The sequence below is a fragment of the Moschus berezovskii genome, chromosome 20 (genome assembly GCF_049115385.1).
Source record: "Moschus berezovskii isolate FMDL1 chromosome 20, NW_MosBer_1.0, whole genome shotgun sequence".
Taxonomy (NCBI): domain Eukaryota; kingdom Metazoa; phylum Chordata; class Mammalia; order Artiodactyla; family Moschidae; genus Moschus; species Moschus berezovskii.
Window position 1 is genome coordinate 41,079,907 of NC_142479.1, and position 22,678 is coordinate 41,102,584.

Consider the following 22,678-nt stretch of genomic DNA (forward strand, 5'->3'; position numbering starts at 1 on the left):
AGTCTAACGATGACCATACTTGCTTATCTTCAGAAAGCTGTCTGTGTCATTCTCTGGAAAAATTGCAAAGGAACTACTCACAGACCCTATGGATGCCATGGGATTGGGTCTGGGGCATGCTGGGCAGTGGTGAGGGTGAGGGGTGAGGTTCAGTTCAGTTCAGTCGCTCAGTTGTGTCCGACTCTTTGCGACCCCATGAATCACAGCACGCCAGGCCTCCCTGTCCATCACCAACTCCCGGAGTTCACTCAAACTCATGTCCATCGAGGGGTGAGGTAGTTTGGACCAATTACTCAGGAGGTAAGAACTGGCTACCTGTAGGGCTTGTGGATGGTTTTTGCTTGTTTTGTTCTCTCTGTGTGTATTTGTGTGTTTGAATGCCTTTCAATAGAATATCTCTGCAATTTACAATAGTCTCCCCCACATCTGGCTTCCCAGGTGGCTCAGTGGTAAAGAACCTGCCTGCCAATGCAAGAGATGCAGGTTTGATCCCCGGGTGGGGAAGACCCCCTGGAGAAGGAAATGGCAACCCACTCCAGTATTCTTTCCTGGAAAATCCCAATGGACAGAGGAGCCTGGTGGGCTACAGTCCATGGGGTCACAAAAGAGTTGGAAGCAACTTAGTGACTAAACAACAGCAGCAATATTTAAGATAGGACATAAGATACAAAAGAAATTGTTCTGTGGTGCAGGCCATTATGGGCTTATCAGGGGGAAGGTTTGAGAATCATGGTGTGAGGTGATAATTTGTAATAAAATGTGATAACATGTGCTTGCTGGTGACTGGAGTTCACCATGATTTTTTTTTTTCTGCTCAGGTTACAGGATCTCTCCTTGAGGAGACAACTCGGAAGTGGGCTCAGTACAAAGAGAAGTGTCTGAGAGACTTACTCAAGGAAACTTCTGGTAAGCACATGTATAAGTTATCTATGGCTGTGTAACAGATAGCCCCAAAGCTTAGTGGCTCAAAACAGTAATAACAATGATTTATTATCTCTCATGGGCCTTCCCAGGTGGCGCTAGTGGTAAAGAACCTGCCTGCCAATGCAGGAGACATGGGGATGCAAGTTCGATCCCTTGGTCAGGAATATCCCCTGGAGGAGGGCATGACAACCCACTCCAGTATTCTTGCCTAGAGAATCCCATGGACAGAGGAGCCTGGTGGGCTACAGTTCATAGGGTTGCAAAGAGCCAGACAAGACTGAAACGACTTAGAGTGCACGCATTTCTCTCAGTTTGTGTGTGTCAGGAATTCAGACAGAGAATACTGGGGAGGGCTTTGGACATTGCTGTGCAATGTCTGGAGTTTAGCTGAAAGACTCAAAGACCAGAGGTTGGAATCATCTGAAGTCTGGTTCATGCCTGCCTCTACTGGTTGATGCTGGGAGTCATGCTGGGGCTGTTGGCTGGGCCACATCCACGTGGCCTCTCCCTGTGGCCTGGGCTTCTTCACAGCACAGTGGCTGGGTTGCAAGCACAAGCATGAACAGAGGCCATGATGCCTTTTGTGACCTAGCCTTGGAAGACACTTGTGCTGTTTTCAGTTGGGTCAGACAGTTACAAAGGCTACCCACCTCCAGTGAGAAAGAGCATGCAAGATGGAATATACATGCATGTGACCGTGTTTGATATAAGCCATGTGTCATGGTACTTTGACCACCTAATCACATGACATGAGCCACTGTCATAGATTAACCCAGGAATCTATTATATGTGTGTGTGTGGGGGGTGTCCTTCAGTCTCCCACGGTGCTAACTTTTATCTAGGACTGCACTAGGTTGAGTGCATTCTAGCAAATATGTTAATAGTTTGGTCAGCCCACAGCCTCTCCTGTCTATATGCTGGGTCTCTGGGTGCATCCAGATTCTTTTTTGTGGAGAAAAGAAAGAAATAAGAAGCCTTGGCCCCCTGCCTCTGAGATGGGTCAGCTGTGGATGGAAGCTGCCCCCTCCTTCATCTCCTGGCTTCTTTCAGATAACTTCACTCATAGACTTGGAGGTTGACAGGACACTAGAAACTCTCTGCCTTTTCCCAACCCAAAGGCAGTCCAGTCTCCAAGCCATGCCTCCTTCCTTTTAAGTATCCTTTAGCTAAGCAGGTAGCCGCCAAGACTTGATTCATTATAGGAACCACTTCCATCTTGAGGAAAATTGCTTTCTGAGATAAGAGTAGGGAGGCCTTCGTGATCTGGAGCCTCCCTGTGGGCAGCTCATCTCGATGAGTTCATGCAGGCTAGGTGCTGACTGGGTGCTGATCTGGCAGCCAGATCTACAGGGTGCCCCAAGCTCCAGACCAGTGGCTTGGTCCTGATACCAGCAACCTGGCTCTTCTCTCCGAGTGGCCCCTGAGTTCTAGCCTAATAGGGAGCCCATGGTAGGAAATGATGTTTGGTAACCAGGAGTGAGGAGCTTGCATTATGGATGTTTGGGGTCCAGCCTGAAGCCCCTTTGTTTGATCCTGGGGGCTCATAAAGCTGATGCTTACATTATAGCATCTCATTGCCAAGCACCAGCTCATCCCCTGAGCTGCTTGAGAGTCCCAGATATTTCATAATGATCGTCGGCTTCATCTTCAAACAGAGAAATCTTACCAGGTAGTGCTTGACTGAGGTACACGTGACCGAGAACCTCAGCCCTGCAGATGACCTTCCATACACCAGTCATTTTGCACATTTCATAGATATAACTGGTGAGGGTTTGACAATTATTTAGTTAATTACAGGACAGAAGACGCTGGCTGAACCTCTAAGTGTCCTCCTGACCCTGAGTTTCTGCGAGAGTTCAGTCCGTGTAAAGTAAACCAACACCAGTGTGATGTGCGTGTTGACATGGAAGACTGGCCCACCGCCAGGGGTCAGGTTGGGTAGACAGAGCCACATGTGGGGCTGCGTGAAGCATTCCCGTCCTCCCCACATGGCTCCTCATCCTTGACGCCAGAGAGTGGGACGCCCTGGCTGGTCCCTACTCGGGCCACACCAGCTCCAATGCCAGTGAGGTGGGCTCTGGACTCCACCGGTTGATTTTGCCCACTTTTCTCTGCAGGTGCAGTCTGTAATGGCACCTTCGATCAGTATGTGTGTTGGCCTCATTCCACTCCTGGAAATGTCTCTGTCCCCTGCCCTTCCTACTTACCGTGGTGGCGCGAAGGTAATGTCTTATTTTACCAATATCTAACATTTCCTTTAAGGCTTCCCTGGATAGAGCAGCCAGGGTTTGGTTAGGAGGGGGCTCTAATCAGATTGTGTTCTCCAGCCCTCTTCTCCCACGAAAGGTCTCCTCTTAGCTGTCAGTAGCACATCCTCCTTTTCCTCTCTGCTGCTTCTTCTGTCTTCCCGCAAGTCTTTTGTGCCTGGAGGCTCTGCTTGTATCCTGGTCCTCTCTCCTTTGAAGATTTGAGAGTCCAGGCCTGGCTACCACAGACTCGGCTGCAGAGTTCTTGAGAGATGAGCTTAGGGGAAGAAGCATAAGAAGGGAGAGAATAAGTAAGTCAGTAAGTGTTAGTTGCTCAGTCATGCCCGACCCTTTGTAACCCCATGGATTGCAGCCCACCAGGCTCCTGTGTCCATGAGATTTTCCCGGCAAGGATACTGGAATGGGTTGCCATTTCCTTCTCCAGGGGATCTTCCCGACCCAGGGATTGAACCCTGGTCTCCTGCACTGCAGGAAGATTCTTTACCAACTGAGCTACAAGGGAAGCCCAAGGGAGAGAACATACCAGCACAAAAAGACCAAGCAATGAGGCCGGGCATGTGCTTTATGCTTCGGGCTTTAAACTCCACATGTAGAGATGTGGAGCCACTGAAGGTGTTAAGGCATGAGGAGGTAGTTTGGGGGAGCTGATGTAGGTAGCCCGTGGCTGATGGACTGAGGGACGGAGGGTGATCGCAAGGGCAAGTCTGAAAGCTCCTGCAGTGGTCCAGAAAAAGAGAGGATGAAGATGTGGATTCAGGCAGAGGCAATAGGTTGGGAAGAAGAGAAATGAGGAAAGAAAAGAACTGGAGGTGGAACAGTCAAGACTTGTCATCAGAAGGGGGAACTAAGGGACTGAGAGGGGTAGGACCCCACCCAAGGCCACAGAGCTTGTAGGAGGCGGAACTGGCTTGGTCCAATGCCCTTTATTCTCCATGGCATGGCCTCTTGGGCGTCAGGAAGCTCCAGGTCTGCGTCTCCCAGCTGGGCTGCACCTTGGAGGGCTGTCACGTCTCTGAGTCACCAGGGACTTTGGGTAAACACAGCAGACATTAACGGATTGTGGTTTGGTACAAAATGTAGAGGCTTCCGTGTTTTTCCTTCCATCCCAAATAAACAGTGAGGATGCTAACAAGTCTCCCGAAGGGGAAGTGAAAATTCCTCTTCCCTGGGATTTTTCCACAGCTTTGCGGTGAGAATGAGGGCCTTCCCACGTGCTTGGAGAGCGGGTTGCGTGCTCTGACCTTTCCCCTAGAGCTGTGTTTACTTTCAGAGAACTCAGGAAGGGCCTACAGATACTGCCTGTCTCGGGGTGCTTGGCAGACGCTGGAGAACTCCACGGATATTTGGCAGGACAACTCCGAATGCGCCGAGGATCACAGCTTCAAACAAAAAGTGAGTTGGTTGGGCTCGGTGAGGGCGGACCTCGGGGCCCAAACCACCCTGTGCCGGGGCTCCACACAAGGAGCCTGCCCCGATGCATCGGCCCCAGACTCACTTGGCAAGGTCCTTGGTCACACAAAACCGCAGCTCCAGTGGCAGACACAGCATGTCTTCTGCTGCTGGGCTGAGACATGAACCCCTAAGGAAAGACAACCAGCATCCGTGCTTGCTGCTCCTGTCGCCTGCCCCACCTTTCCCCAGCTGTTCTTTAGCTTCTCCTTCCCCAAAGTCACATTTCAAAGTCAACGTCTTCTTTCAAGTGAAGTCTTCCAAGGCCACCACATGAAGAATGGTCTCTCCAGCCTTGACAGCACCTGTCACTCTCCAACAGTCTCCCGTCTCATCCCCCTCCTAGCATGTGGACGGGTGGTGACAGGAGACAGAGTGTCCTGAGGGAACACACCTAGCATCTGGTTACAAGCCCAAGGCCAAGGGCCCAGGCAGCCCACCTTCATGTCCAGAGTCTTTACTTCCTAGCTGTCTCTTTTTTTTTTAATATGGAATTTCCATTTCTTTCTTTCTTTTACTGTTTCTAATTCTTTTTTAAAAAATAGTTTTATTTATTTTGGCTGTGCGGGTCTTCATGACTGAGCGGGCTCTTCTCTAGTGGTGGCAAGCAGGGGCTACTGTCTAGCTGCAGTGCACAGGCTTTTCATTTTGGTGGCTTCTCTCATTGCAAAGCAAGAGCTCTTGGGAACTTGGGCTTCAGTAGTTGTGGCACATGGACTCAGCAGTTGCCGCTCCCGGGCTCTAGAGCGCAGGCTCAGTAGTTGTGGTGCATGGGCTTAGTGGGTTCTTGGCGTGTGGGGTCTTCCCAGACCAGGGATCGAACCTGTGTCTCCTGCATTGGCAGACAGACTCTTTATGGCTGAGCCACCAGGGAAGCCCTGTTTCTAATTCTTAAAATAATTTTTAAAAATTTATTTAATTTATTTATTTTTGGCTGCACTGGGTCTTTGCTGCTAGTAGGCTTTCTCTAGTTGAGGTGAGTGGGAGTTACTCTCTAGTTGTAGTCAGCCAGCCTCTTGTTCCTGTGGCTTGTCTTGTTGTGGAGCACAGGCTCTAGGCACTCGGGCTTCAGTGGTTGCTACTCCCAGGCTCTAGAGCACAGGCTCAATAGCTGTGGTGCACAGGCTTAGTTGCTCCGAGGCATGTGTGATCTTCCTGGATCAGGGATCGAATCCATGTCTCCTGCATTGGCAGGTGGATTTTTAACCCCTGGGCCACCAGGGAAGTCCCTTTGCTTTCTAGCTCTTCACTGCTCTGGGCCTCTGCTTCCCCATGCCCCAGCAGAGCACATTTACTGCCCTTGACCGCATGAGGGTTTAAAGAGCTGACAGACGTACGAGTCTCTGGATAGAGCCTGACCCCTCATCACCACGACGTAAAGTAAGAGTGCCAGCTCCACCCCTAGGATCCAGCCGAGTCGCTGGGCAGTGAATCATCGTGTTTGTGGTTCACTTCCTTCCCCCAGTGGGAACTGGCTGGTCCTTGACTCTCAAGTCTATCACGTCTTCCCATTAGGCATGAAGAGCCTTCCTTCACATCCTTTCTATCTGCAGGGAATTTTTTCTAAACCTCTCTTTAACTTTACTCCTTGACTAAGGTTGGCAGATTTCCATGTTCCCTAGACCATGTGACGGGTCACACCTCTTAAAGGTATTAAAATCATGCCTGCGGTTGGGTTGAATTCAGCTCATCTCATGTTTCTGTCTGACTTTTGTGACAGCACCATGCTCTTGTTAACTTCGTGCTGTGATATGGGCAAACTGTATACATTTCTTATCTTCCCTACTGGACAAAGCTGCTTGAGAATAATAACAAAGTCATAGCCATATCTGAACAGCTGCCACCCTCTGGCACAGTGCTGGTAAAAGTGCACAGAACCTTCACATACAGTGGGTGCTTAATAAATATTGAATGGTTCTACAGATTCTGAGTCAGTGGGGATGTGGTGGGGTCAAGATGTCCATATTGATGGGGAGGTTCCCCAGGTGACTCTTAAGGGATGTGGTGATGATGAATTCACCAGTTGGTGTGAAATGCCTGCCACTTGCTTTGGGCTCAGGTCAGGCAACTGGGACTACAAAACAAGATTGAAAAGCTGAACTTTCCAAGACAGGAAGTAAAGATTCTCTCTTTAGAGCAGTGAGGACACAGGCATTGCCTCCTCCTCTCTGCAAATGATCATATTTCTAAGAAATCAAATACTTAACAAAAAGTTTCTGGCCATGTTTACCTGTGTTTCTAGTAGAGGGTTGAATTTTTGCCCAAACAAGGCTAGTGTTAGTAAGTCTTTGCCCTTTGGGGTTTTGGAAAATGAGATGTGTTATGTTCTTCCAACTAACAACACACTGGGGGTCCTTACGCATAGTAATTGGTGCTTTTTAAGGATATTGTGTGTGTGTGTGAGTGTCTTTCAAAACTGTACACACTTAATACCGTTTGTCTTAGCAGTGCACTCATCATGCACGGTGGCTGTAACTTGTACAGTTTGGAGTGTGACAACAAGCGCCACTAATTCTCTAAAATTTCACAGATAGAAGATTGGTTCTTTAGATCTTAGCAACCTCAGCATGTGATTTTATTTCTTTCCTTATTAAGGAAAGAGCTTTCATCTCTTCACTTAAAGGAAGCACTTTATGACTTCTCTTTGGCACATCCAAATTGCCAGCATCACTACTTTTGGGGGCCATTATTAGGTAGAATGGGGCTTCCCAGGTGGCTCAGTGGTAAAGAACCCGCCTGCTAATGCAGGAGACATGAGAGACATGGATTTGATACCTGTGTCAGGTAGATCCTCTGGAGGAGGGCATGGTAACCCACTCTAGTATTCTTGCCTGAAATCCCATGGACAGAGAAGCCTGGCAGGCTACAGTCCATGGGATCACAAAGAATTGGACACAACTTAGCAACTAAACAACAACAAATTAAGTAGAATAAGGGTCACTTAAAACACAAACTCTGCTGTACCAAGAGAGTCTAGCTGATAACTGAGAGGGCTACTAAGTGACCAAAGAAAAGTTGATAAATTGGACTTGATCAAAATTAAAAACTTAGGCTCTTTTAAAGACACTTAAAAAATAAACCTAGACAAAACTAGACAGCATATTAAAACGCAGAGACATTACTTTGCCAACAAAGGTCCGTCTAGTCAAAGCTATGGTGTTTTTAGTAGTCATGTATGGATGTGAGAGTTGGATCATAAAGAAAGCTGAGCACTGAAGAATTGATCCTTTTGAACTGTGGTGTTGGAGGAAACTCTTGAGAGTCCCTTGGACTGCAAGGAGATCCAACCAGTCAATTAAAGGAGATCAGTCCTGAATATTCATTGGAAGGACTGATGCTGAAGTTGAAACTCCAATACTTTGGCAGCTGATAACTAATTCATTGGAAAAGACCCTGATGCGGGGAAAGATTGCAGGAAGGAGGAGAAGAGGTTGAGGTAATTAGATGGCATCACCGACTCAATGGCCATGAGTTTAAGCAAGCTCCAGAAGTTGGTGATGGGCAGAGAAGCCTGGTGTGCTGCAGTCCATGGGGTCACAAAAATAGTCGGACACTACTGAGCGACTGAACTGAAAAAAATAAAAAGGCAAGCCATAAAGTGGAAGAAAACACTTACAAAACATGTGTCTGATGGGTTTATGTCTAGAATATATAAAGATTTACAATTCAAAATTAAGACCAATGATCCAGTTTAAAAGACAGCCAAATATTTGAACAGATACTTTACCAAATAAAACATACAGATGGCAAATAAGCACATGAAGTGATTCTCAACATCATTAATCATTAGCGAAGTGCAAATAAAACCGCCATAAGACACTACGACATACCCATTAGAATGACTGAAATGTATAAGACTGATTGCAGGAAATGTTAGCCAATTCTTGAGCAGCTGGCACTCTGGTTGGAATGTAAATTGATACAACTTATTTAGAAAACAGTCTGGCAGTTTCTTAAGAAGTTAAAGCATATACCATGCTACCCTGTCATTCTATTTCTAGATATTTATCTGAGAGAAATGAAAACCTGTGTCCATGTAAAATCTTGTACGCAAGTTTTCAGAGCAACTTTATTTGTGAAAGTTAAACTCTGAAAGCAATCCAAAAGTCCATCAATGGGTGAGTGCATAAGTAAATCATGGTATATTCATAATAGAATACTACTTAACAGTAATACTGGTTTATAACATTATTTAAGTTTCACATGAACGACACTGTATTGCTACCTCTGTAAATCCTACAGCATGCTCACCACCAAAAGTTTACTTTCCATCTATCACCATAGAGTTGATCTCCTTTACCCAATTTACCCTTCCCCCTGCCTCTCCCCCTCTGATAACCACCACTCTGTTCTCTGTGTATACATGTTTACTTTTGTTTGGTTTGGTCATTTGTTTTGTTTGTTTTTGATTGTTCATTTTTAATATTCCTCATACAAGTGAAATAATATAGTGTTTATCTTTCTCTGTCTGACTGATTTCACTTGGCATAATACCCTCGAGGTTCATCCATATTGTCAAAAAATGCTGGCTGAGTAGTATTCTTGAGAGTCCCTTGAACAACAGGGAGATCAAACCAGTCAATCTTAAAGGAAATCAACCCTGAATACTCATTGGAAGGACTGATGCTGAAGCCGAAACTCACCTGATGTGAAGCGATGACTCACTGGAAAAGACCCTGATGCTGGGAAGAATTGCGGGCAGGAGGAGAGGGGGAGGATGAGATGGTTGGATGGCGTCACTGACTCAATGGACGTGAGTCTGAGCAGTCTCTGGGAGATGGTGAAAGACAGCGACCTGCGTGCTGCAGGTCATGGGGTCGCAGAGTTGGACACGACTGAACGACAAAAGCAACAAGACAGGAATGAGCTAAGACACAAGCTCTGGCAAGGACGAATCTCGAAATAATTAAACTGAGTACTTATAAGGTTCCATTTGTAAACATTTTGGAAAATGCCAGCTTGTCTCTAAGGGCAAGAAACAACGAGAGGAGATGAATTACAAAGGGTCACAAGGAAACTTTGGGGAGGTGATGGGAATGTTTATTGTCTTGAACGCGGTGATGACATCAGAGAGAGAGTCATGTCCAAAGTCCCCAAGGTTTATACTTTCCATATGTGCAGTTTGCTGTATCCCAGTTATACTTCTGTGAAGCTGATGAACTTCTGTTAAGGTTAGGCAGAGAAGTTTAGGCATAATCTAGCAGATAATATATATTAATTGTGGGTTCTTGTGCAAAAATTTACTCAGAAACATAATCTTGATGGCTATATGCACAATGGATTGAGTGAGAAGAGATTCCATTAGAAAATCCCACAGAATTTCCAGTAAACTATCCTCGGCTCACCATCGGGCTATCCTGGGACTCAGAAAACATTCCAGTGTTTAACTGGGTCTTTGTTTAAGGGATCGTCTAAGAAGAGTTACTTTAGGAGGGAGACATCCAGATGGAAACCTGGCCCTGTCTTCCAGAGAGAGAGGCCCCTACGAGGCCCCTACACTCTAGGAACAGCACATCCAGGAGCAAAGAACCTGTCTTCGTTCTCAAGGCACCCTCTGGTCCTGGGCACAGTTCTCTTAGGATATCGTGAATCTTGGTGCATCACTGCTGGGTGGTGGGACCAACCATGGAGGTGAGACCCATGGTGGGTTCTTCATCAAGAAGGTTCCTTGAACTCTGAGATGAGCCAGAGGGCTACAGTGTCAACAACTCTCCACGGGTTCAAACCTAGACCGTTGGTGGTCGGGGGCATGGGTCCAGGGGCTAGACACCGTAGCCGCCTGGCTTACCGGTCGTGTCTGCTCTTCCTCCGCGTTCAGGTTGAGCACCGCGCCTTGCTGTCGACGCTGCAGCTGTTGTACACGGTGGGCTACTCCCTCTCCATCGTCTCGCTCTTCCTGGCTCTCACCCTCCTCCTGTTTCTTCGGTGAGTGGAACTGCTGCCTGCACGTGCTCAGGCAGGTATCCAGGCGTGTGCTCACTGGCTCCCTTGAGAAGGCAGGAGACCAGGCTGGGTGATTTCATGGCTCGTCAGAGCTGGAGGGGATCTGAGACAGTCTCCAGTCCATCCATCCCATTTTTGTAGGCAAAGGGAAGGGATCTGGGAGGTCCAGGGAGAGGTACTGAGTCACCCTGGGTTGCAAAGCATATCTAGGACTGGAATCTGGGGCTCCCAACTCTGCCTTTGTCTCTTTGGATTAGGTGAGCTCTGCCCAAACTCCTAGGCTAAAGGGCCCTTTTGCCTAGAGAGACCAAGGATGCAGTTTTACGTTGGCTGGCGCTGGAGGCTCCAGATGGGTGAGGGATGTCATGAGAGTTGACATTTTCTGGGTACTTCTTAAGTGCCAGGTGCTGTGTGAGCACTTTTCACCCATTAACTGGTTGAATCCTCATGTAGCCTTTGCGGTGAGTGCTCATGTTCTTAGAGGGAGTAGAGTCTTGGAGAGCCATATATGGACCTCAGAGTTTCTGAATCTAAATCTCACCTCTGGCACTTCTGCTCTGGGATTGTGGTGTAAGTGGCTGTAAGGAGAAAGGATGCCCTTAAGTACATCCACATGCAAATAGCTTGGAGCGTAGCCTGGCATGTTATAAAACAGTCCCTGTTATCCTCCTCATCTGTAAGAGAGGCAGAGAAAGGTAAGATCCTTTACGCCATCCATTCAGCTCTGCAGCCTACACTCTGAACCTGTGCCCTTTGGTGGCACATACACAGGTTTCAGGCCCACGCCTGTTGGTCTGAGCTGTTCTTTTCTGAGGGAAGACCCTTGGTTTTCTCCCTGTGCAGAAAACTCCACTGCACACGTAACTACATCCACATGAACTTGTTTGCCTCTTTCATCCTGAGAGCCCTGGCTGTGCTGGTGAAAGACATCATCTTCTACAAATCTTACTCCAAGAAGCCCACCAGTGAGAGAGAGTGGCTGTCCTACGTGTCGGAGGTATGTGCTTCCTCATCCCTGGGCTCTACCTGGAGGATCAGTCCCGGGACTCAGAGAGCAGGAGGGTGAGGCTGGGGAGTGGATGAGAGAGAGAAAGGGGTGTCGGTCTTTCTGGTAAGAGATACATCACCAGATTTATTTTTTGTTAAGCCGACGTCCCGAGAATGGGTCGCAAAGAGTTGGACATGACTGAGCGACTAAGCAGAGCAGAGAGTGCATATAACAAGAACACTGAACGTGGTGTGTGTACACTGTGCTGTAGTCTAGGAAGTGTGCAATAGCGCTGTGTCTAAAAAAACTATGGTGTCTGAGAGAGAGGGGAGTTCAGTGGTGGGGACTTTGTGGGGAGGCCCTTCCCTGCTCCTCTGTGGTCCAGATGCTGAGGACCCTGGACTCACCCTGGCTGCTCTGTCCTTTCCAGATTTCTGCCTCCTGCCGCTCAGCTCAGGTCCTCTTGCACTACTTTGTGGGTGCCAATTACTCGTGGCTGCTCGTCGAAGGCCTTTACCTTCACACACTGCTGGAGCCCATAGTGCTTTCAGAAAAGCGGCTGTGGCCCAGATACCTGCTGGTGGGTTGGGGTGAGTGACCTGAACTGGGGATCTGTCTGGACATGGGAGCCCAGTAGTGCTTTTGGTTGGAGTTGGGGGGAGGTTTCTGGGATAGATAATTCCTCAATGACAAGAGACTCTGAAGAGAGGGGTAGTGTGTGTGTGTGTGTGCACGCGTGTGCACGTGTATGTACACATGTGTGCATGCACCTACATGTACATTTATGTAGATATATGTACTGTGGACCCAATACACACGTTCAAAAATTGGGAAGGTTTTGGTAGAATCAGATGACATTCTTCCTAACCTGTCCCCAACTGTATTATCTACTAGGGCTGCCGTAACAAATGCCATAGACTGTGTGGCTTAAAACGCAGACGTTTATTTCTCAAGGTTCTGGAGGCTGATAAGTGTGAGATTGTGGCACCAGGATGGTTGAGTTCCGATGAAGTTCCTCTTCTTGGCTTGCAGACAGATGCCTTCTTGCTGTGGCCTCATATCATTGTAGAGAGAGAGAGAAAGCAAGCTCTCTGGTCTCTTCTGATAAGGACAGTAATCCCATCATGATGACCAGCCCCTACACACACGCCATCTAAACCTAATTACCTCCAAAGGTCCCTTCTTCAAATGCCATCACACTAGGGGTTAGGGCTTCAATGAGTTTGGGGGACACAAACATTCAGTCTGTAGGCCAACCAAATCTCCAGGATGAAATCTGGAGCTCTTGCTGCCATAGATTCTTGGGGAAGTTGAGGTTGCAGTAATCAGAGGGACTAACTCTGGCCGTGAACTTCCAGATGTTCAAGCAGGTTTTAGAAAAGGCAGAGGAACCAGAGATCAAACTGCCAACATCCGCTGGATCATGGAGAAAGCAAGAGAGTTCCAGAAAAACATCTATTTCTGCTTCATTGACTATGCCAAAGCCTTTGACTGTGTGGATCACAATAAACTGTGGAACATTCTGAAAGAGATGGGAATACCAGACCACCTGACCTGCCTCTTGAGAAACCTGTATGCAGGTCAGGAAGCAACAGTTAGAACTGGACATGGAACAACAGACTGGTTCCAAATAGGAAAAGGAGTACGTCAAGGTTGTATATTGTCACCCTGCTTATTTAACTTATATGCAGAGTACATCATGAGGAACGCTGGGCTGGAAGAAGCACAAGCTGGAATCAAGATTGCCGGGAGAAATATCAATAACCTCAGATATGCAGATGACACCACCCTTATGGCAGAAAGTGAAGAGGAACTCAAAGGCCTCTTGATGAAAGTGAAAGAGGAGAGTGAAAAGGTTGGCTTGAAGCTCAATATTCAGAAAACAAAGATCATGGCATCTGGTCCCATCACTTTATGGGAAATAGATGGGGAAACAGTGGAAATAGTGGCAGACTTTATTTTTTGGGCTCCAAAATCAGTGCAGATGCTGATTGCAGCCATGAAATTAAAAAACGCTTACTCCTTGGAAGGAAAGTTATGACCAACCTAGATAGCATATTAAAAAGCAGAGACGTTACTTTGCCAACCAAAGTCTGCCTAGTCAAGGCTATGGTATTTCCCGTGGTCATGTATGGATGTGAGAGTTGGACTGTGAAGCAAGCTGATTGCTGAAGAATTGATGCTTTTGAACTGTGGTGTTGGAGAAGACAAGAGTCCCTTGGACTGCAAGGAGATCCAACCAGTCCATTCTAAAGGAGATCAATCCTGGGTGTTCATTGGAAGGACTGATGCTAAAGCTGAAATTGCAATACTTTGGCCACCTCATGCGACGAGTTGACTCACTGGAAAAGACTCTGGTGCTGGGAGGGATTGGGGGCAGGAGGAGACGGGGACAACAGAGAATGAGATGGCTGGATGGCATCACCGACTCGATGGACATGAGTTTGAGTGAACTCTGGGAGTTGGTGATGGACAGGGAGGCCTGGCGTGCTGTGATTCATGGGGTGGCAAAGAGTCGGACATGACTGAGTGACTGAACTGAACTCTGGCCTGGGATTCAGGAAGCTTGATTAATGTCTTTGGATTTACTCTAAGCTACTTTGTGACAGGTGGCAAATTTGTTCTCCTCTCTGCCTCCTGGTTTCCCAAAAAAATGGATGGCTCTGTGCCATCTGTAGGTCTCTCCAGCTCTCACAGCCCACAATTCTATGATGTTTGGTTTTTTATAATTTTAACCAGGTGTACTTGGCCCATCAGAGTGGGGTGGCCAGTAGGGAAGTTTGGCCAACCAGCCCTTGACTCCATTTCCATGTTTTCTCCCAGCCTTCCCGGTGCTCTTCGTTGTGCCCTGGAGCATTGCCCGTGCTCAGTTGGAGAATACAGGGTAGGTAACTCACCTCTTTTTACACTTCCATAAGCTAGTTATTCCGAGATGTACTATGCTGTGTGCTCAGCCGTGTCCAACTCTTGGCGACCCCATGGACTCCAGCCCACCAGACTCCCTCTGTCCATGGGATTTCACAGCCAAGAAGACTGGAGCGGCTTACCATTTCCTTCTCCAGGGGATCTTTCCAATCCAGTGATCAAACCCACATCTCCTGGATCTCCTGCATTGGCAGGCAGGTTCTTTACCACTGAGCCACCTGGGAAGCCTCATTCCAAGATAGGCCACAATGGAAGGAAATACATCATTTTCCCAAAGAGAATATCCACTCCCTTCCATTTGGGCCATCTAGAATATACTTAAGAATATAGATAAAAGAATCAAAGATTTGTAGTAATTCATCTGTTACTTCCTGATCTATGGACTACAGAATGGACGTTATGCTAGTAGGCATAAAAACAACGTAAATCCCATTGCTTATCTTCATCGGAGCTCTTGGGTTAAGACTGAAAAAATGGTATGTGTAAAGATAGGAACATAAGAACAAGAAAAGTGTGTCCCTGACTCTTATGTCTCAAGTGAGATTGAAGAAAGGAGATGCACAATAAGAAATCCAGAAGTTAAAAACAAAACAGGGACTTCCCTGGTGGTTCAGTGGTTAAGAATCAACCTTGCAGTGCAGGGTATGCAGGCTTGATCCCTGGTCCAGGAACTAAGATCAAATATTCTCATATATTGCTCTTGTGTGACCAGGTGGATTGTTAATGAGCAGTAATATTTTTGAAGGGATTTTTTTTTTTTCTGAGTAGTTTCCAACAATGAGTTTAAAATTTTCAGTAGCCCACATTGTAAATGGATGTGCTGTCATCCATGCTTTGTTGTTTATAGATCACAGGCAGGGTAGATCTAGTACAAGTTAGGATTTTTGGAATGTAAATGAACACTGGTTTCAACTTAAAGTCACCAGTGGCATTAGCCCCCTAACTAGAGAGTCAGCCTGTCCCTCGAAGCTTTGAAACCAGGCATTGACTTCTCCTCTCTAGTTATGAAAGTCCTGGATGGAATCTTCTTCCAATAGAAGACTGATTAGCCTACCCTGAAAATCTGTTGTTGAGTGTAGCCACCTTCATTTGTGGTCTTAGCTAGATCTTCTAGATAACTCACTGTAGCTTCTGCACCTAGCACTTGCTGCTTCCCCTTGCACTTCATGTCATCGAGATGACTTCTTTCCTAAAGCTCATTAACCCATGTCAGCTAATTTCACACTGTTTTTTTCTGCAACTTCTTCAGCTCTCTCAGCCTTCATAGAATTGAAGAGAGTTAGGACCTTACTTGGAGAAGGCAATGGCACCCCACTCCAGTACTCTTGCCTGGAAAATCCCATGGACAGAGGAACCTGGTAGGCTGCAGTCCATGGGGTTGCGAAGAGTCGGACACGACTGAGCAACTTCACTTTCACTTTCACTTTTCACTTTCATGCATTGGAGAAGGAAATGGCAACCCACTCTGGTATTCTTGCCTGGAGAATCCCAGGGACGGGGGAGCCTGGTGGGCTGCCGTCTATGGGGTCACATAGAGTCGGACACGACTGAAGCGACTTAGAAGCAGCAGCAGCAGGACCTTGCTTGGATCAGGCTTCGGCTTAAGAGAATGTTGTGGCTGGTTTGATTTTCTTTCCAGACTCCGACTGTCTCCAGATCAGCCAGAAAGCTGTTTTGCTTTTTTATCATTTGTGTATTCACTGGAGTAGCACTTCTAATTTTCTTCAAGAACTTTTCCTTTGTGTTCACAGCTTCGCTAACTCTTTGGGGCAAGAACCCAGCTTTCAGCCAGTCTCAGCTTGTGACATGCCTTCCTCACTAACCTTAATTGTTTTTAACATTTGACTTCAAGAGAGAGTTATGTTTCTTTCTTTCACCTGAACACTTAGAGGCCTTTGTAGGATTACTAATTGGATTAATTTCACTATTTGTGTCTTGGGGAACAGGAAGGCCGGAGGAGACGGAGAGAGATGGGAGAATGGGCGGTTGGTGGAGCAGTCAGAAAACGCATATTTATTAAGTTGAACGTTTTATATAGGCAAAGTTCACAGCACCCCAAAACAATGACCATAGTGACATCAAAGACCACTGATCACAGACGACCATAACAAATGTAACAACAATGAAAAAGTTTGAAATATTGGGAGAATTTCCAAAACGTGACACCGAGAGACACATGAAGTGAGCAAATGCTGTTGGAAAAAATGGCGCCAATAGACTTGCCCGGTGCAAGCTTGCCATAAACCTTCGATTTGTAAAAAATGCAGTATCTGCAAAGTGAAGCACAGGAAAATGAGGTGTGCCCATATAATGAAGAGTTTATGTTTGTATGAACATGGAAAAATGTGCAGAAGGATACACTGCAAGCTGTTAGCATGGAGACCACTTTCCTGGTTTATCAAAAAAAAAAAAAAAAAAAGTCGACATTATCAACCTAATAAGAAGGGATTTGAGTCCTCCCTCCCCACACCAAGTGAGCCTTCTTCCAGGAAGCTTGGGGTCTTTACTGTCTCACCTGTAAGTCTTTTACTGCCCACTCTTTGCCTTAGGTGCTGGGGAACCAACAGGAATAAGAATATCTGGTGGATCATCCGAGGACCCATGCTGCTTTGCGTAATGGTGAGGACCACCCCACCAACCCTTTTCCCTCTCTGAGCTCAGCAGCTGTGGGGGACCCCACCCCCTTCCCTTCTCTGGCTCAGAAAGAACCTGGGCCATATCCCTCGAGATGAAGATGCTGAGCCGTGGTTTGGATCTGTTGAACGAGAAGAAACAAGTAAGAAACTCCTCTTGGGTGTTGTGTGGTGGCAGAAGTAAGTGTGCCATATAATCCCCTCTCCCACAAGAAAGAAACTTCTTGTTTTGGTTCAGGACCTAAATCCAGGCTCACACTCTAAGCCTCCTTCTCTCTGGGTTTTCAGACTATGTAAAGAAACCTGTAGTCAGCTCGGTGACCCCTTATCAGCTGTCTTCGATGTGGACAAACCCTGGGTCTGCAGGGTCTTCAGTCATGGACAAGTCCAGGGACAGCAAAGCTATGGGCCTGGATTTCAACACCATTAGCAGGAGAGAGGGGAGACTAAGGAAGCTTCTTTTAGAGGGGAAAAAAAATACAATCAATCACTATCAACCCAAAGCTGTGCTGAGGGTTAGAGTCAGTTGGTGATGCTACTCTGAGACCTTGCAGAGGAAGGGCCTTCATTCCTTTAAAAAATATATATTTACTTATTATTTTTTGGCTGCACTTCATTGCTGAGCATGGGCTTTCTCTAGTTGCAGTGAGTGGGGCTACTCTTTGTTGCAGTGTGCGGGCTTCTCATTGCGGTGGCTCTTCTTGGCTCAGGATCTGGGTGCTTGGGCTTCAGTGGTTGCAGCACGTGGCTTGTTTTCCTTTGCTGTACCCCATCTTCTCCTTCTCATGATGAGAGCAAGTCAGATCATAGGTATTTATTGAATCCTTCCTTGTTGTAAGAATGAATGAGTGAGCCGATAAGAAAGAGAAATCCCCCTCCAGCCATCCTTCACCTTCGGTGTGCCCTTCCTTCAGCAGGGCTCTTAGGAATGGAGTGTTTTAACCCAAAGGAGTAGTTCTAATGTAGGCATTTTAGTCCATTATGCAGCAGCAGAGGGGATTGAAGGGGCTGATGGGGTGGCGGGGAGGCAGATGAGTTTTGGGTTACATGACATCAAACTCTGAGCCCCCCACCTTGCTACAATCACCCCTGCGAACCTGTAGACCCAGATCTGAGCACGACAGCTGGGTGGTGCGAAAGAAGCATCACCAAGAACAGTACATCTGACCGTATGCATTCTGTGAGAGGCTTTATTTTCCTGGGCTCGAAAAAATCACTGCACATGGTGACTGCAGCCCTGAAATTAGAAGACGCTTGCTCCTTAAAAGAAAAGCTGTGACCAACCCAGACAGCATATTAAAAAGCAGCGAAATCACTTTACCAACAAAGGTCCATCTAGTCAAAGCTATGGTTTTTCGGAGAAGGCAATGGCACCCCACTCCAGTACTCTTGCCTGGAAAATCCCGTGGACGGAGGAGCCTGGTGGGCTGCAGTCCATGGGGTCGCTAAGAGTCGGACACGACTGAGCGACTTCACTTTCCCTTTTCCCTTTCATGCATTGGAGAAGGAAATGGCAACCCACTCCAGTGTTCTTGCCTGGAGAATCCCAGGGACGGGGGAGCCTGGTGGACTACCGTCTCTGGGGTCGCGGAGAGTCGGACACGACTGAAGCGACTTAGCAGCAGCAGCAGCAGCATGTATGGATGTGAGAGCTGGACCATAAAGAAGGCTGAGCACTGAAGAATTGATGCTTTTAAACTGCGGTGTTGAAGACTCTTGAGAGTCCCTTGTACTGCAAGGAGATCAAACCAGTCAATCCTAAAGGAAATCAGTCCTGAATATTCATTGGAAGGATTGATGCTGAAGTTGAAACTCCAATACTTTGGCCACCTGATGTGAAGAACTGACTCATTGGAAAAGACCCTGATGCTGGGAAAGATTGAAGGCAGGAGGAGAAGGGGATGACAGAGGCTGAGATGGTTGGATCGCATCACCGACTTGATGGAAATGAGTTTGAGTAAGCTCTGGGAGTTGGTAATGGACAGGGAAGCCTGGCGTGCTGCAGTCCATGGGGTTGCAAAGAGTCGGACATGACTAAGAGACTGAACTGAACTGAATTGAATGCATTCTGTATTGTCTAGGGTTGGGATCCTAAGTGTCCCATGTCTGGTCACAGAATCCAACAGGAGTTGGCTTGGTTCTTCAAAAATGTCCTCCTTCAGGACCCTGGTGGCAGAGTGGATAAGAATCCGCCCACAAATGCAGGGGACACAGGTTCAATCCCTGATCTGGGAAGAGTCCACGTGCCACAGAGTAACTAAGCCCATGTACCGTAACTATGAAAGCCTGCACTCTTAGAGCCTGGGAGCTGCAACTACAGTTCACATGTCCTAGGGCCTGTGCGCTGAGGGAGAGAAGCCACCACAATGAGAAGCCTGCGCACCACAACACAAAATAGCCCCCACTCACTGTGACTTGGAAAGCCTGCACATAGCAATGGAGACCCAGTGCAGCCAAAAAAAAAAAAAAACTTGTTAAAAAAAATGTCCTCCTTCAGCCCCTTTCCAGACGGTGGACAGATGAGAAACCACCCCCTCCCCCTGTGACTGCTGAGCCCTGAGTTCTGGGCCCCTGGATGGATGGGGGTTCTGTGACCCACTAGGCTGGTGTTTCATTACATGTCAGTGGTCGATGCCCATTTTCTCTTGTCTGGTCTCTGGAAGACACAAAGAACAATGAATCAACACGCTCATCACAAACCTTCATTTCCTACGAGACAGTCCTGGTTGAAATTAATTCCCTGAAATATGTGCCTTTCCCTGTTAGGCTTACTTTGTAAGAAAAATGCCCAAGTTCAACAAGCCACTAAGCCAAGGACACAACGTTTTCCCTTTGTGATGAAAAACAGATATCCCATTAAAGGGGATAAATTACTCGGTTACACTTAGTTTGCCTTTAAGTGTTCTGTTACTAAATATTCCTTGGCTGGGAATTTCCATTCTCCCTGTTGGCTTGCAGACTGGATACATAGCCTCTTGCCTGAAACCCTGTCCTCTTAGCTTTGAATATCGATTTTCCCCAGGCCAATAAGACAAGTAATTACAGGTACATGTTGGATTCTTCAGCTTGTTTTTCAATCTGTGGTTTGAGACAAGGACATCAGTATTGTGTTGGCTCAATGTCTATAGAGACTTTATTCCATTAACTGTAACCCAACCACCATCTCTATGGGCTCTTTCTCCATTGTATAGAGGCATTTTAAAGTCTTTTCTATTTTACTTATTTTTATTTTTAACATTTTTTGGCAATGCCTTGTGGTATGTGGGAGTCTTAGTTTCCCGACCAGGGATTGAACCTGTGTTCCATGCATTGCAAGGTGGATTCTCAACCACTGGACCACCAGGAAAGTTCCTCAATAATTGTAATTAAAAATAGTAATGTAAATGTCTGTTTGTCTTTCTCAGATGGCTATTGTGGTGGGTCTCCCAGAACCAGAAGGATAAGTGACTCCTTAGAATCCTCTCCAGGCTCTCAGTTGAGATGGCCTTTGGGAGAGAGGCGATTAACCTGACCATTTACTATCTGACTGGCTGACTGCCAACCTGCCCCTGATTACCATGGACAAGCATCTGATGGCTGGGTCCAGGGTTACCTTGACATTCATAGCCACATAGAGTCCATCACTTATTTATATCTGCTTTTTTTTCCCCAAGGTCAATTTCTTCATCTTCCTGAAAATTCTCAAGCTCCTCATTTCTAAGCTCAAAGCTCATCAAATGTGCTTCAGAGATTATAAATACAGGTGAGTGGCCTGAGGTCAGCCCCGAACAGTCAAAGTTTATTTTGACCCCTTCTGGCTATTCTGGCTAATGTCCCAGGAAGGGAGAAATGGCATTCATATGTTTCTCTCCTGAGACGAGGGTGTCTGCGAGAGCCCCTCGGAAAAAAGTGTCAGGGTGTCATGTAAGGCTTTTGCTAAAGGTCGAGGACCTTCTGGTCCCATGAAAATGAAGTCAGTGGTGAGTAATCAAGGGCACACATATTCCCAGGAGGAAACTGTGAAAAATGCCCTTAAGAATGGGTGGTTTACAGGGATAGGAAAGAATCACATGAAGGGGAGTTGGACAGTTGCCTTATTTGAGGTAACAGAATAAAAGACATAGCGCAACTCAGAAGCCCTTGGAGAAGGAAGTGGCAACCCACCCCAGTATCTGTGCCTGGAGAATCCCATGGACAGAGAAGCCTGGCGGGCTACAGTCCATGGGGCCACAGAAGAGTCGGTCATGACGTAGCAGCTGAACAACAACTCAGAAGAGAGTATTTGGGTATTTCTAAGACCTCAAGTAACATGACCACAAACTTTTGGAGCCCAAAGAAGTGCATTTTTAACACAGTCATGCTTTCTCTGGGACTTACTTTTACCTTGTTCTACTTCCATGGTGACCAGGGTCCCATCTCACAGTGTCAGATCATGGGTGACTACTGACCTCTGTGTTGCTGTCAATCAAATGCTGAATGAATGCGGGACAAAAGTCCCCCTCCCCTCCTCTCTTCCCAGTTATTCTGCTTTCAATAGCATGTGTGTGCTTCTTGGGGATGCAGTGTTTTAACCCAAAGTTTTGCTCAAAACGTAGAGATTTTAGTCCACGTGGCAGACCAGGGGCAGAGATGTGCGTGAGAGTAGCTATATAGCTGGACTTCTCCCTCTCTAAGGCCAGAAGCCACCCTGAACCAGGTGTGCTGGGAAGGTAGTTTTTCATTTTTCCGACAGACATTCAATGAGGGTCTATGATGTGCCGTCACTGTTCTTCAAATAAAAGGAAAATAGGATGGGGACCCCATTTGTGAGGAGCACACATTCCAACTTGCCAAGGATGGGGATGTGGGTGTAAAATCAATCAGGAGGGCCAATTCTGACCTTCACCCTGGATTGACCTTGGGCAAGTCCTTTGGCATCCCCTGGTCTGCTTTCTGGTGTATCACCTGGGAGAGTCATCCCAGACCCATCCTCAACTTGTGATGAGGGTTAAAGGAGGTCCTAATTAGATGCAATGAATAGTATTTGCCTGGGGTTTCCAGACCCCAAATCCTATCAGCCTAACCCCCTGCCCTTGGGAGTTCCAGAAGCATAAACACATGGAGTTCAGGACCAGGCAAATATATACAGTTGTTGGCTCAGATATGCAAACCCCCATTGCCTGGAGTTACTTGGGCTGGCTTGGACCACACAAAGCTATGTGTCTTTCTGGGCGCCTCTGGCCAAGCCTCCAAGTGGCTGACAGCCTCTCTGGCCCTTTTCCCAAGGCTAAGTGTCTCACCCCTCTCTGAGGGTGGAAGTCCAAGGCCAAGAGCAGGGCTTCTCCCTACCTTGCCTGGGTCCATTCACTGGGGAATCCTCTCACTAACCAGGCACCGGGGAAACCCAGTCACCATGAAAACCCATTATAGGACAGGACTCCCAGGAGGCAGAAACAGGGGCAGACAAATGTCAAGGCACCACCTTTCACACAGACAGAGTGCCTAAACCCTGCCAAAGCCCACCTTGGACCTCTGGGCCGTCCCTGAGCTGCAGACCCTCAGTGGCCCCTATGATAGCTTTCCATCCTGGC

The 22,678-nt window shown here is 47.1% G+C and overlaps 1 protein-coding gene across 2 annotated transcripts in view; it reads left to right on the plus strand.

The window, feature by feature from the left end:
- Window positions 1-22,678, plus strand: part of GLP2R (glucagon like peptide 2 receptor) — a 41,242-nt gene that overhangs the window by 5,185 nt on the left and 13,379 nt on the right. Inside the window, exons 2-10 of one of the 2 annotated variants that reach the window (XM_055396591.2) lie at window positions 819-906; window positions 3,042-3,146; window positions 4,444-4,583; window positions 10,459-10,565; window positions 11,427-11,580; window positions 12,002-12,161; window positions 14,395-14,455; window positions 17,046-17,115; window positions 20,783-20,871. In XM_055396591.2, the coding sequence (XP_055252566.1) occupies window positions 819-906; window positions 3,042-3,146; window positions 4,444-4,583; window positions 10,459-10,565; window positions 11,427-11,580; window positions 12,002-12,161; window positions 14,395-14,455; window positions 17,046-17,115; window positions 20,783-20,871 (974 nt within the window). The remainder of the gene's footprint in view (window positions 1-818; window positions 907-3,041; window positions 3,147-4,443; window positions 4,584-10,458; window positions 10,566-11,426; window positions 11,581-12,001; window positions 12,162-14,394; window positions 14,456-17,045; window positions 17,116-20,782; window positions 20,872-22,678) is intronic. The other variant, XM_088828458.1, reaches the window with a different exon arrangement.